We start from the raw sequence: 15,564 nt of genomic DNA on the forward strand, positions 1-15,564 counted from the left end.
ATCCCCTCATCCAGGTCATCGATAAAGATATTAAAGAGGACCGGCCCCAGCAATGAGCCCTGGGGGACTCCACTAGTTACCGGCCTCCAACTGGATTTGGCTCCATTCACCACAACTCTTTGGGCCCGGCCATCCAGCCAGTTTTTAACCCAACAAAGCGTACTCCAGTCCAAGCCACGAGCAGCCAGTTTCTTGAGGAGAATGTTGTGGGAAACGGTGTCAAAAGCCTTACTGAAATCAAGGCAGACCACATCCACAGCCTTCCCCTCATACACCAAGCGCGTCACTTGGTCATAGAAGGAGATCAGGTTCGTCAAGCAGGACCTACCTTTCATAAACCCATGCTGACTGGGCCTGATCGCCTGGTTGCCCTGCAAGTGCCGCGTGATGACACTCAAGATAATCTGCTCCATGAGCTTCCCTGGCACTGAGGTCAAGCTAACAGGCCTATAGTTCCCCGGGTCTACCCTCTGACCCTTCTTGTAGATGGACGTCATGTTTGCTAGCCGCCAGTCGACTGGGACCTCCCCTGATAGCCAGGACTGCCGATAAATGATGGAAATCGGCTTGGCCAGCTCCTCCGCCAGTTCTCTCAGTACCCTCGGGTGGATCCCATCCGGCCCCAAATCTGTTGTTACCAGTTCTCCATCTTCATTTGTCAGATGCAATACACTCTCCTTAGCCTTTCTTTTGTGGCCAGTGTACCTGTTGTGAGAAACAATCTGTAATCAACAACACAGGCTCAGGCGAGGATCTCAGTGAAGTAGCGTTTTTATTTGCGATTGCAGTGGCGGGCATCCTGCAAGCAGGAGCGCAAAGCAAACGTATATTATAACCTTATATTTCCTATTACCCGACACTTGATTCCTCCCCTCTTTCCTCATTGGCTGAGTACTACAGGTTCATAAACTACTTGACTCTCATTACCATACCATATATGTACATTTTTATTTGACCAACTGTTAATTTCTGTTTCCTTTTTTCCTTCTTCTCTCGTGACTAGAGGACCCATGACTTTTTGTTTTGACTGATTTTGCACTGCTCGTCTTGTTTTTTTTAGCTATCCTCCTTATTTTGGGACAGCGGGACCTTCCCCTTATCTGCTTAACATTTTCCCTACTGCTATGCCACTGTCATGCCTGCACAATCAGTTTTGAATATTTAAGGTTAGTGGAATTTTACACTGCTAAAGCACAACTTTATTTCTTACCCTGTAGAACACCTTCTTGTTATTTTTTGCATCCCTCACCAAGTTTAGTTCTGTCACTGCCTTGGCTTTCCTGATCCCATCCCTGTACATTCGGACAGAATTTAGAATCATAGAATCATTAAGGCTGGAAAAGACCTCCAAGATCATCTGGGCCAAACATCCCCCTACCACCAATATCAGCCACTAAACCATGTCTCTAAGCACCACATCCAACTTCTCCTTAAACACCCCCAGGGACGGTGACTCCACCACCTCCCTGAGCAAACCCTTCCAATGCCTGACTACTCTTTCTGAGAAATGTCTCCTAATTTCCAACCTAAACCTCCCTTGGTGCAATTTGAGGCCATTCCTTCTTGTCTTATCACTAGTTATCTGTGAGAAGAGGCCGACCCCCAGCTCCCCACAACTTTCTTTCAGGTAGTTGTAGAGAGCAATAAGGTCTCCCCCTCAGCCTCCTCTTCTCCAGACTAAACAACCCCAGTTCCCTCAGCAGCTCCTCATAAGACTTGTGTTCCAGGCCCTTCACCAGCTTTGTAGCCCTTCTCTGTACATGTTCCAGGGCCTTGATGTCTTTCAGGGGCCCAAAACTGAACACAGTACTCGAGGTGCAGAAAGGCATTGGAAGGGGTTGCCCAGGGAGGTGGTGGAGTCACCGTCCCTGGGGGTGTTTAAGGAAAGGTTGGATGTGGTGCTTAGAGACATGGTTTAGTAGATGACATTGGTAGTAGGGTGATGGTTGGACCAGATGATCTTGAAGGTCTTTTCCAACCTTAATGATTCTATGATTCTAATATCTAATTGGAATTTGCTGTGCTGCAACTCTCATCTGTTGCCATTTCAGAAGAAAAAAAAAATCTATCCAGAACAAAATTTGTTGAGGAAAGGTGAATAGATTGGATTTTTAGAAATACTTGTGGACAAGCTGATTTCAAGGAGGAACAAAGTTTTCATGTTCATTTGCCATGTAGCTGTTGTTTTCCATGCAAAAATTGGCTGTCACAGCATCTTGCCCACTGGAAAAGAAGAATGTGAATATGTATGCATTAGAAGAGTACACTCACTTATACGATCAAAAATTGTACAAAATAGGCCAGCTTCTAAAATGAAGAACTGTACTTCCAACACTAGCTGCTAAGTTTAGTTCAATTTAATAATATATTATGTGGTCTGTATATAATGTAATTGCAGTATTCACTCCTTATGTACTTCAGGTATATACACAGATTTTGGTGCCGGAGTCATCTATCTGCAAGCCACATCAGATTTCTTTGTCAAGTGTGGTGGTGGGGGGAAGTAATACATATTGTTTAGTAAACTTTAGCTTATTATTTCTATCTTTAGTTCCCTCTTTATATAAATAGTGTTATAAAAGGCCTTGTTTACATAAATAGGTTCCTTTTTTAATAAATAAAGTAATATTTTTTCTGCTAATACTATTTATTAGTTGACTTCTTATGGCAGTTTTTTTCACAGGTTGAACTTTGTCATGTTTAATTTATAAACATCCTTTGATTTTACATTATATTGTACCCTTCTATTTTCCATTATTCTCATTCACTGTGATAAAATGGGTCTTTTGGCTCATGCGATATTCATTGTTTGCTTTTTAAGGTGTTTTAAATTATTTTAAACCCAACATTTTTTATTCTATAATTGTTATAAAATTTTTCTGAAATAAATTTTTGTGTGTATCACAGTTTACAGGGACCTCCCCTGATAGCCAGGACTGCTGATAAATGATGGAAAGGGGCTTGCTGAGCACTTCCCCCAACTCCCTCAGTACCCTCAGGTGGATCCCATCTGACCCCCATAGACTTGCATATATCTAAGTGGTGTAGCAGGTCGCTAACCATTTCCTTGTGGGTTACGATGGCTTCATTCTGCTCCCCATCCCTATCTACCATCTCAGGGGTCTGAGTACGTGGAGAACAACTGGTCTTGCTGCTAAAGACTGAGGCAAAGGCGGCATTAAGCACTTCAGCCTTTTCCTCATCTCTTGTCACTGTTTCTCCCCATATCCCATAAAGGATGGAGATTCTCATCATTCCTCCTTTTCTTATTTATTTATTTATAAAAAAGCATTTTTTTCTTGTCTTTAACAGCAATAGCCAGATTGAGCTCCAGTCGGGCTTTGGCCCTTCTAATTTTGTCCTTGCACAGCCTCATTACATCTTTGTAGTCCTCCTGAGTGGCCCGCCCCTTCTTCCACAGGTCATAAACCCTCTTTTTCTTCCTGAGCTCTAGCCACAGCCAGTCTTCTCTGGTGTCAGCTCATCTTTCGGCATGTGGAGACAGCCTGCTCCTGTGCCTTTAGGATTTCTTTCTTGACGAGTGTCCAGACTTCCTGGACTCCTTTGCCCTTCAGTGAAGAAGGAGGGGGAGAGGTGCTCCAGGCGCCAGAGCAGAAGTCCCCTGCGGCCTGTGGTGAGGACCATGGTGAACCAGGCTGTCCCCCTGCAGCCCATGGAGTACCACGGTGGAGCAGGGTTCCACCCTGCAGCCCGTGGAGGAGACCACGGTGGAGCAGGTGGACCTGCACTGACGGAGACTGTGGCCTGTGGAGGACCCCTGCCGGAGCAGATTCCGGGCCGGACCTGTAGCCCGTGGAGAGGAGACCATGCAGGAGCAGGTGACCTGGCAGGAGCTTCTGCCCGTGGGGGACCCAGGTTGGAGCAGTTTGCTCCTGAGGGATGGACCCCGTGGTACGGACCCATATCTGGAGCAGTTCTTGAAGAGCTGCTGCCTGTGGGAAGCCCACGCCGGATCAGTTCAGCAAGGACTGCATCCGGTGGGAGGGACCCCACGTTGGAGCAGGGGAAGAGAGTGACCGAGAAGGAGTGGCAGAGACGAAGCGCTATAGACTGACTGCAACCCCTATTCCCCTGTCCCCCTGCACCGCTTGGGGGGACGAGGTAGAAGAGGGTGGATGGGGGGAAGGCGTTTTTGGTTTCTTTCCTTTGTTTCTCGCTTCTCTAGCTTGTTTGTATTAGGCAAGAAATCTTACTATGTCTCTACTCTGAGTCTGTTTTGCCCGTCATGATAATTGTCGAGCGATCTCCTCGTCCTTATCTCAACCCCTGAGCCCTTTGCATCATATTTTCTCCCCCTTTCCCTTTGAGGAGGGGGAGTGAGAAAGCAGCTGAGGTGGAGGTCTGCTGCCCACCCGAGTAAAACCACCACAACCCAAGATTGCCTCCAACCTTCACATCACCTACAAGTCCTTCTCTATTTACGAGCAAAAGGTCCAGCAGGGCACGGTCCCTAGTTGGCTCATTCACCAGCTGTCAGGAAGTTGTCTTCCACACGCTCTCGAAACCTCCTAGACTGTTTCCTCTCTGCTGTGTTGTATTTCCAGCAGACATCTGGTAAGTTGTAGTCCTCCATGAGAACAAGGGCTAGTGATTGCGAGACTTCTCCCAGCTGTTTGTAGAATATTTTGTCTGCCTCTTTGGCCTTGTTAGGTGGTATTTAACAGATGCCCACCAGGACATCTGCCTCATTGGCCTTCCCCTTGATTCTTACCCATAAACATTCAACCCTGTCATTGCCATTATTAATCTCTATTACTAATCTTAAAGAAAGATTTCCCTTTTTGGAGGTTACCATATAATGTTCCACTCTTTTACAACAGGTAGGAGAGGGTTTGACCCTGGATTCACAGAGGCTTCTGCCTCTAACTCAAGATAGTTCAGCAGAAAAACCTGGAAATGTTTAACAGGTTAAACTTTGGAAAGGGTGAAGGTGGATGACGTTGACAGTTCCAGCAAAATTTAGGATTGAACTAGAGCTCAACAGTGGCAGAATTTGTGTTGTGCCCAGGGCAGAAATACACGAACATGCATACACGTGTGGCAGCTTTGCTGGAAGGTGAAGGATTCTTGACTGGGCAAGACCCTAAGCAATCAAATGTGGCTTCAAAATGGACTCTATTTTGAGCAGGGGACCTGGACCAGATGACCACCAGAGTTTCCTTCCAGCCAAAATTATTCTTTGACTTTATGATTCCTGCTGTATATAGATGTTAATTCAGACACTGTTTAGACAGGTTTATCCAAGTGGTTATGTCACAATTCTGCTTGTTTGTGTAATTACAGTGGTGAATACTGTAACAGTTACAATTGGTAGTAGTCACAAAAAAAATATATAAATAGATATATTTCTGTGTAATTTTAGCAAATTGAGAAAATGATCTAAGATTGCAATCATAATGCTCAATGATATATAAAACTGAACAAACTGCAATTACTTCTTTTCTGCCACAAGCACAGATATTCCTTTCTAGGCAATTCCATCAAACAGAATAGTTCTTGGTGTTGACATTCTCCTTTTCCCTAATTCCTCTTATCCCTCCCAAGAATTGCTGTAATTTCAGTGTCTTTCCATTTGTAAGCCTGATATACAAAAATGTCTAATGACAGATTTCCAGTAGAACAAACTAGACTAGTGTTGTGGTTTAACCCAGCCGGCAGCTAAACACCACACAGCTGTTCGCTCACCCTCCCCCCTCCCTCTCTGGGATGGGGGAGAGAAACGGGAAAGTGAAGCCGGTGAGTTGAGATAAAGACAGTTTATTAAGACAGGAATATAATAATAACAATAATAATAATAATAGTATTACTAATAATAATGTGTACGAAACAAGTGATGCACAATGCAATTGCTTACCACCCGCTGACCGATGCCCAGCCTATCCCCGAGCAGCCGGCCCCCCCACCCCGGCCAGCCACCCCTATATATTGTTCAGCATGACGTCAGATGGTATGGAATACCCCTTTGGCCAGTTTGGGTCAGCTGTCCTGGGTCTGTCCCCTCCCAGCTCCTGCTGCACCCCTAGCCTGCTCGCTGGCAGGACAGAGCGAGAAGCTGAAAAGTCCTTGGCCTGGTGTAAACACTGCTCTGCAAGAATTAAAACATCAGCATGTCATCAGCGCTCTTCTCATCCTAATCCAAAACATAGCACCCTACCAGCTACTAGGAGGAAAATTAACTCTGTCCTAACTGAAACTAGGACAACTAGTCATGGCTGTTAAACAGGGGTAGTTCATGCCCTGTGACTCAGAAAGGAAAAGCTGATTGGAATTTTGTTTCAATTTTCTTGTATTTCATCTTGGCATTTGCTTGACTTCTCCCTGCACTCAGTAATCTACCTTTTGAGCTTACAAATAGTTCAGAGTCTGAAATTACTGGCATCACAGTGGCTTCACTGGCTAGACTACGTTGATGGTAGAGGGCACCAACCTTGATTCCTTGTGATGTTCTTTTATCTAAGAAAGAAAATTGTCCTGGAGAATACATTCCCTCGGGGGCTATTTCTCTAAGGAAGTGAAATGGAGACCTAACAGTTTTCACTGGAGAATTGGGTAGCGCAGAAATATGCTTGAGGAGTTTGGGGGCCAGAGTTGTTAATTTCTCTAGGTAGATGATGCATCTCTGTTGAAGACTATATACTAAGAATGATAGGCACATATCTTCTGCGGAAAAAGAAATTAAAGTATTTTTAAATATTTTAACAGTTTGTTATTAATCAAAAATATTTTAGTGCAGATGTCCACATAGACATACAGTGTAAGAGTTCTCAAATATTTTGATCTGTAATTTGAGAGGTACATGAACAAAGACTTTTCTGCGTAGACTCATGTTGTAGACTCTGTGTAGATGCATGGATTCTATTTCTTTGGTGTATAAGCTTTTTTACATGACCATTTGTTTGTGAATGACAGTATATTAACATCTCTTCAATTAAAAAAATAATAAAAATAAAAAGGCATACCATTGCCATGTATCTTATCTTATCCAAGTGCACGTGGAGAGTGTTTGCTGCCTTCTAATAAAGAGGAACTGTACAAATGAATACAAATTGTGCTATTATCTGTTGGCTTTGAGAGGTAAGATTTGAAACTAGCAGTAAGAAGTTGGCAGTAGAGTTGATGCCGAGTCAGAAACTGAGGCTGTGAAATGTTAATTGACTTGCTAAAAGGAAGTAGGTGAGCATTGTGGCTTAGTTGATTAAGATGGTGAAGCATTAAACAGTGTCAGATGGAGAGGTTATATCTGTGTTTAATCATCTAGACATTACTGTTTCTGAAATGGTAATTCAGCTTATTAAGTATAATTTTTAATTAGTGTTCTTTTCAGCCTGCAACATTTTAAATGTATTGTTTCCAAGATATTACAGTAACCATTAGACATCATGGCAACAATTTTATGCAAAACAATATGTTAAGGGATTTTGTACTGACTTCATAAGAACACCTTCAACGTTTTAATCAACATAAGTCACACAGAACTAAGGGTATATTTCAAATGCAGCTATTTATGCAAAAAAGTAACAGTGCCTTGAAATTGTTGCAATTAATTCTGTATGTGTTGCTTCTAATTTCAACAGGTAACTGAGCTAGAATGTGTAAGCAGTCAAGCCAATGTAGTCCACACACATAAAACAGAATTAAACCAGACAATACAGGAATTCGAATCTACATTGAAGAAAAAAGAAGAGGTATTTGCTAACATTTATTCTTGGCTTTTCTGTTGCATCATTTCTAAAGGCATTTCAATATTAATCTTGTTATGGCTGGTACATACTGTGGTATTTCCTACAGATGCTAAAAAGTAAAATCCATTTTTCAGCTTCTTTGAAATGATTGATATTTTTCCTTGTATATACTTGCATCAGTCCAATATAGTGCTGGGTATGTGAAGAACAGATTCTTTGCTTTTACTGAGCATCTCTCTGCAAAAGTAAGCCTGCATTGAGACACGTGGTTGCTACAGAGCAGTCGTCACACTGATGCACTCCAACTAAGAAGAAAAGCAGTTGTAAACACTTTCCTTTTTCTGGACAGTAGGGTTTGGAGCAAGAAATAGATCAATGCCTTTTTTTTTTCAGGCCAATCTGTTTCTCAGACTGTGTTAATATAACTGACTTTTAGGATCCCTCAGATCAGTCCTTCCTTTAATGCATGCCAAAATCCCAGTCTGTAACTTGATATTTATTATGACATCTGCCTTGGACTGGACCAGCAGCAGGAAAATACAAGGAACTGGTGTAACACCTGTACTGGCATGTGTCCTAGAAAAAAGCATATTTGTGCCACAGAATGAAGAATCACCTCTTTATGGATGAGGAATGAGTTGAAAGGTGTTGTGTATGAAGGATTGCTTGCCCTGTTTAAGACCAGATCCCTTAAGTCCTCCATGAAAGACACAGCGGGCACTGTTGTGCGTGTTTGGAGGGGCAGTGTGTCCTGCAGTGTCTTGCCTCCAGCAGGGCTGCTGCTGGGTGTTTTGGAGAAGGATGAAGGATAGACACAGTAGTTAGATAATAATAATAATTTACTTTCCCTTGATCAAGGAGGATCGGGTTAGAGATATCTTAGACAAACTTCACACCCACAAATCCATGGTGCATCCCCAATGGGATGCAACCACAAGTGCTGATGGAGCTGGCCGATGTTACTGCTAGGCTACCCTCCATCATCTTTGAAAGGTTGTAGAGAACAGGAGAGGTGCCTGAGAACTGGAAGAAAGCCAGTGTCACTCCAGTCTTCAAAAAGGGCAAGAAGGAGGACCCAGGCAACTACAGGCCAGTCAGCCTCACCTCCATCCATGGAAAGGTGATGGAACAGCTAATCCTGGAGGTCATCTCCAAGCATGTGGCGGATAAGAAGGTGATCAGGAATAGTCAGCATCAATTCACCATGGGGAAATCATGATTAACCAATCTGATATCCTTCTATGATGAGATGACTGGCCGGGTAGATGAGGGGAGAGCAGTGGACATGGTCTACCTTGACTTCAGCAAGGCTTTTGACACTGTCTCCCATAACATCCTCATAGGCAACCTCAGGAACTGTGGGATAGATGAGTGGACAATGAGGTGGACTGAGAACTGACTGGATGGCAGAGCTCAGAGGGTTGTGCTTAGTCTACTTGGAGGCCTTTAGCTAGCGGTGTCCCCCAGGGGTCAGTACTGGGTCCAGTGTTGTTCAACTTATTCATCAGTGACCTGGATGATGGACTAGAGTGCACCCTCAGCAAGTTTGCTGATGACACAGAACTGGGAGGAGTGGCTGATACCCTAGAGGGCTGTGCTGCCATTCAGAGGGATCTGGACAGGCTGGAAAGTTGGGCGGTGAGGATCTTCATGAAGATCAACAAGGGCAAGTGCAAGGTCCTGCACCTAGTGAAGAATAACCCCATGCACCAGTACAGGCTGGGGGCTGACCTGCTGGAAAGCAGCTTTGCAGAGAGAAGGACCTGGGAGTCCTGGTAGACAGCAGGTTAACCATGAGCCAGCAATGTGCCCTTGTGGCCAAGAAGGCTAACAGTATTCTGGGGTGCATTAGGAAGAGTGTTGCCGGCAGTTCGAGGGAGGTGATCCTCCTCCTCTACTCAGCCCTGGTGAGGCCTCGCCTGGAGTACTGTGTCCTGTTCTGGGCTCCCCAGTACAAAAGGGACTTAGAACTGCTGGAGTGAGTCCAGCAGAGGGCTACGAAGATGATTAAGGGACTGGAGCATCTATCATATGAGGAGAGGCTGAGAGTGCTGGGCCTGTTTAGCCTGGAGAAGAGAAGACTGGCATATATATATATATATATTATATATATATATATATATATAATATTTATATTTTATAGATATTTATATTTATGTTTATATATATAGATATATATAGATATTTATATATAAATATCTGAGGAGAGGGTGTCAAGACGATGGAGACAGACTCTTTTCAGCGGTGCCCAGGAACAGGGCAAAAGACAAGGGGCACAAATTGAAACACAGGAAGTTCCATCTGAATATGAGAAAACATATTTTACTGTGAGGGTGACAGACAACTGGAACATGTTTCCCAGAGAGGTTGTGGAGTCTCCTTCTCTGGAGATATTCAAAACCCACCTGGATGCAACACTGTGCCGCGCGCTCTAGGTGATCCTGTGTACTGGGTCTGGCTGGGATGTTAACTTTCCCTGCAGCAGCCCATACAGTGCTGTGCTCTCCACTCGTAGCTACAACAGCAGTGGTATCACACCAGTGTTGTGTCTGCTGCTGAGCAGTGCTGGCACAGCATCAGGACTCTCTCTAACTCTCATAGGGGGTGGGCAAAAAGTGAGAAAGGAACATCACCAGGGCAGCTGACCTAAACCAACCAAAGGGATATTCCATACCATATGATGTCACACTCAGCAATAAAAGGTGGAAAAAGGAAGAAGGGGAGAGGGGTGGGCTCTTGTGAAAACGTCTGTCCTCCCGAACACCGGCTATGTGCATTGAGGCCCTGCTTCAAGGACGTGGTCAAGCATCGCTCATTTGTGGGAAGTAGAGAGTAATTTCTTTCCTCTGCACTTCCACACAGCCTTTGCTTGTTGTTTTTTTTTTCCCTTTTCCCCTTTCCCTTTTTTCTCTTTAGTTAAATTGTTCAATTAATAATAATTTTTCCTTAATAATTATTTTTTCTTTAATTAAATTATCTTTATCTCAACCCATGAGTTGTTTCTTTCCTTTTCTTCTTCCCCTCCTCTTCTAAGGAGGGGGAGTGAGAGAGCAGTTGTAGTGGAGTTCAGCTGCCTAGCAAGGTAAAACCACCAGTCTTTTTTGGCGCCCAACAGGGCACGAAGGGTTGAAATAACAATAGAATTGATTAAAACTCTTACAACTAACACACTTACTTGCTAGTCACCATGTTCAGTGTCCTGTTAATATTTGCCTGTTTGATCACGTGTCATGTAATCTGTGTCATGTTCTCCTTTATATCTGATCCAAGGATGTGCTATTATCTGTGTTCATTTTTTTTAATTCGCTGTGCTGTCAAGCACTGGCCTTGAGTTTAACCTGGCATTCAGCCTCTGCACTTTTAGAGAATTACACTGCCTTCCTTTCCTCATCTGGAAGTCAGTTTATGAATAATATCAGGAATGGTACCTCCTCCTTCTTTCACAGTGGGCTAATTACAACAGTTTTTGAGTATTTTGAATATCCACGTGTAACCCATATATTGCTATTTCTAATTCTGAATAACGGGTTTCCTCTTCCCTCTAAGATTAGTCGATTGTTTAGAAATCTTACCCAGGAATTTGTCCCGAAACAGTGTGGTGGCAGGTGGCAAGGTGTGTGGGAGGATATAGGCAGGTATCTGTCATGGTTGCCTTCTCCAATAGTTTTGAACTTCACCCCTGAACAAGTACAAAATTCTAAACACCTGATAGAATGTTTGTGAGTCTTATGTCCTGACCCTGGTAATGCAGGAGAAAGATAGCTTGCAGCACTGTGCTGGGTCTTGTCTTAGGCCTATCACAGAATCACAGAATCGTCTAGGTTGGAAGAGACCTCCAAGATCATCTAGTCCAACCTCTGTCCTAACACTAACAAGTCCTCCACTAAACCATATCACTAAGGGCTACATCTAAACGTCTTTTAAAGACCTCCAGGGATGGCGACTCAACCACCTCCCTGGGCAGTCCATTCTAATGCCTAACAAACCTTTCAGTAAAGAAGTTCTTCCTAACATCCAACCTAAACCTCCCCTGGCGCAACTTTAGCCCATTCCCCCTCGTCCTGTCACCAGGCACGTGGGAGAATAGACCAACCCCCACCTCTCTACAGCCTCCTTTAAGGTACCTATAGAGAGCGATGAGGTCTCCCCTGAGCCTCCTCTTCTCCAGGCTAAACAACCCCAGCTCCCTCAGCTGCTCCTCGTAAGACTTGTTCTCCAGACCCCTCACCAGCTTCGTCGCCCTTCTCTGGACTCTCTCAAGCACCTCCATGTCCTTCCTGTAGCGAGGGGCCCAAAACTGAACACAGTACTCGAGGTGCGGCCTCACCAGAGCCAAGTAGAGGGGGACAATCACCTCCCTAGACCTGCTGGCCACACTGCTTCTTATGCAGGCCAGGATGCTGTTGGCCTTCTTAGCCACCTGAGCACACTGCTGGCTCATATTCAGCTGCCTATCAACCAGTATTCCCAGGTCCTTCTCTGCCGGGCAGCTTTCCAGCCACTCATCTCCCAGCCTGTAGCGCTGCTTGGGGTTGTTACGCCCCAGATGCAGGACCCGGCACTTGGCCTTGTTGAACTTCATACAGTTGACCTCAGCCCATCGGTCCAGCCTATCCAGATCCTCCTGCAGAGCCTTCCTTCCCTCGAGCAGATCGACACACGCACCTAACTTGGTGTCATCTGCAAACTTACTGAGGGTGCACTCGATCCCCTCATCCAGGTCATCGATAAAGATATTAAAGAGGACCGGCCCCAGCAATGAGCCCTGGGGGACTCCACTAGTTACCGGCCTCCAACTGGATTTGGCTCCATTCACCACAACTCTTTGGGCCCGGCCATCCAGCCAGTTTTTAACCCAACAAAGCGTACTCCAGTCCAAGCCACGAGCAGCCAGTTTCTTGAGGAGAATGTTGTGGGAAACGGTGTCAAAAGCCTTACTGAAATCAAGGCAGACCACATCCACAGCCTTCCCCTCATCCACCAAGCGCGTCACTTGGTCATAGAAGGAGATCAGGTTCGTCAAGCAGGACCTACCTTTCATAAACCCATGCTGACTGGGCCTGATCGCCTGGTTGCCCTGCAAGTGCCGCGTGATGACACTCAAGATAATCTGCTCCATGAGCTTCCCTGGCACTGAGGTCAAGCTAACAGGCCTATAGTTCCCCGGGTCTACCCTCTGACCCTTCTTGTAGATGGGCGTCATGTTTGCTAGCCGCCAGTCGACTGGGACCTCCCCTGATAGCCAGGACTGCCGATAAATGATGGAAATCGGCTTGGCCAGCTCCTCCGCCAGTTCTCTCAGTACCCTCGGGTGGATCCCATCCGGCCCCATCGACTTGCGTACATCTAAGTGCTGTAGCAGGTCACCAACCGTTTCCTCGTGCATTATGAGGGCCACATCCTACTCCCCATCCCCTTCCACCAGCTCAGGGTACTGGGTATCCAGAGGACAACTGGTCTTGCTGCTAAAGACTGAGGCAAAGAAAGCATTGAGCACCTCAGCCTTTTCCTCATCTTTTGTAACTAAGTTTCCCCCCGCATCCAGTAAAGGATGGAGATTCTCCTTAGTCCTCCTTTTTGTGGTGATGTATTTGTAAAAACGTTTTTTGTTATCTTTAACGGTAGTAGCCAGATTGAGCTCCAGATGAGCTTTGGCCTTTCTAATTTTGTCCCTGCACAGCCTCGCAACATCCTTATCGTCCTCTTGAGTAGCCCGCCCTCTTTTCCAAAGATTATAAACCCTCCTTTTTCTCCTAAGCTCGAGCCACAACTCTCTGCTCAGCCAGGCCGGTCTAGTTCCGCGATGGTTCGTCTTTGGGCACGTGGGGACAGACTGCTCCTGAGCCATTGAGATTTCCTTCTTGAGGAGTGCCCAGCCTTCCTGGACTCCTTTGCCCTTCAGAACCTTCAGAACCCAAGGGACTCTGCCAACCAGTGTCCTGAACGGCTCAAAGTCGGCCCTCCGGAAGTCCAAGACAGCGGTTTTACTGGTCCCCTTCCTGACTTCTCCAAGAATAGAGACCTGAACCATTTCGTGGTCACTCTGCCCAAGACAGCTCTCGACCACCACATCTCCCACCAGTCCGTCACTGTTTGTGAGCAGAAGGTCTAGCGGGGCATCTCCCCTGGTAGGCTCTCTAACCAGCTGCGACAGGAAGCTATCTTCCACGCTCTCCAGAAACCTCCTAGACTGCTTTCTCTGGGCTGTGTTGTTCTTCCAGGATATGTCTGGGAAGTTGAAGTCCCCCACGAGAACAAGCGCTGACGATTTCGCGGCTTCTGCCAGCTGCCTGTAGAACTCCTCATCAGTCTCCTCATCCTGGTTCGGTGGTCTATAACAGACCCCCACCAGGATGCTTGCCTTGTTGGCCTTCCCTCTGATCCTAACCCATAGGGACTCAACCTTATCATTCCCAGCCTCAAGTTCCTCAACATCTAAACACTCTCTAATATAGAGAGCCACACCACCACCCCTTCTGTGCTGCCTGTCCCTTCTGAAGACCCTATAGCCAGTCATTGCAGCACTCCAGTCATGAGAGTGGTCCCACCATGTTTCCGTGATGGCAACCAAGTCATAGCCTTCCCGCTGCACGATGGCTTCCAGCTCCTCTTGTTTGTTACCCATGCTGCGTGCATTAGTGTAGATGCACTTCAGTTGGGCCATTGCCTTCTTCCCCGGCTTTGCCATTGTTCCCCCTGGCACAGCTCCAACAAGCCTAATTTCAGCCCCATCCCCCTTCTTACCTAGTTTAAAGCCCTCTCAACGAGCCCTGCTAGCTCCTGGGCTAGGATCCGTTTTCCCCTTAGAGATAGGGACCCGTCTGCGGTCACCAGGCCGGGTGCCGAGTAAAGCGCCCCATGGTCAAAAAACCCAAAATTTCTGTGTTGGAACCAGCCTCTGAGCCACGTGTTAATCAGGTGGGCTTTCCGTGTCCTCTCGGTACCCCTCCCTGCTACTGCAGGAAGAGATGAAAACACCACCTGTACTCCCGCTCCATCCACTAACCGTCCCAGTCCCCTAAAGTCCCATTTGATAGCCTTCAGGCTTCTCTCATCAATATCATCACTGCCAGCCTGGACTATCAAAAGAGGGTAGTAGTCAGAGGGGCAAACCAGGTTGGGAAGCTTCCTGGCAACATCCCTGACCCTGGCCCCAGGGAGGCAGCAGACTTCCCTACGGGTAGGGTCAGGTCGACAAACAGGGCCCTCTGTTCCCCTGAGAAGGGAGTCGCCTACTACGATCACCCTTCTGTCTCTCTTGGTGGAGGCAGACTTGAGGCGTGGAGTCGGCTTCCTCGCCCTAGGCATCCTCCTGGATAGACTTTCTACCTCGTCCTCACCCACCGGTCTCTCAAGCTCCAGGGCCTCAAATCTATTACATAAGGGCACCTGGGAAGGTGGGGCCGGTAGGGGGGGGTGTTGCCTGAAAGGTCGAGCAGGGACCTGTCTCCATCCCTCCTGAACTTCTAGGTCGCCTCCCTCAAACACTATCGCCTCCCTATCAAACACTATTTAACACCACCCAAGACCCTCAAGGGAGGGAGGAGGTCTCTGAATCTGATGACCAGGTAACACATGCTGTGACTGACCCAGAGGATCAACCAACTATGGTATCAGTTGCCCCCATAATCAAGAGAAAACAATGGAAACGGAAGTCAGCTCATTTAGTAATGGAAGAAGCCTTTCCTAAGAAGGAGGGAGAAGGGGAAAAGGCAGGCACCTCTAAAGAAGAGCCATCACAAAAATATCAGGAAGAAGAGATGGAAATCATAAAGGAATCAGAAACCACTCGATCCCTATCCCTGAGTGAGTTGCGAGAAATACGAAAGGATTATGGTCGACACCCAGGTGAACACATACT

General features: G+C 46.2%; 1 protein-coding gene and 1 long non-coding RNA gene across 9 annotated transcripts in view; one reads left to right on the forward strand and one right to left on the reverse strand.

Annotated features, from left to right (window-relative positions):
- Positions 1 to 15,564, forward strand: part of LOC308184666 (homer protein homolog 1-like) — a gene marked incomplete at its 5' end in the record, with an annotated part of 238,995 nt that overhangs the window by 210,060 nt on the left and 13,371 nt on the right. For 3 of the 5 annotated variants that reach the window (XM_080571965.1, XM_080571966.1, XM_080571964.1), the window contains one exon: positions 7,596 to 7,706. In XM_080571965.1, the coding sequence (XP_080428091.1) occupies positions 7,596 to 7,706 (111 nt within the window). Of the gene's footprint in view, positions 1 to 1,060; positions 5,268 to 7,595; positions 7,707 to 15,564 lie in introns of those variants that run through there. The other 2 variants (XR_013942774.1, XM_080571968.1) reach the window with 2 other exon arrangements.
- The window catches only part of LOC308184674, a 169,368-nt gene that overhangs the window by 135,921 nt on the left and 17,883 nt on the right, over positions 1 to 15,564 (reverse strand). The window lies entirely within an intron of this gene.

This window comes from Anser brachyrhynchus (genome assembly GCF_964034855.1).
Source record: "Anser brachyrhynchus genome assembly, chromosome: W".
Classification (NCBI taxonomy): domain Eukaryota; kingdom Metazoa; phylum Chordata; class Aves; order Anseriformes; family Anatidae; genus Anser; species Anser brachyrhynchus.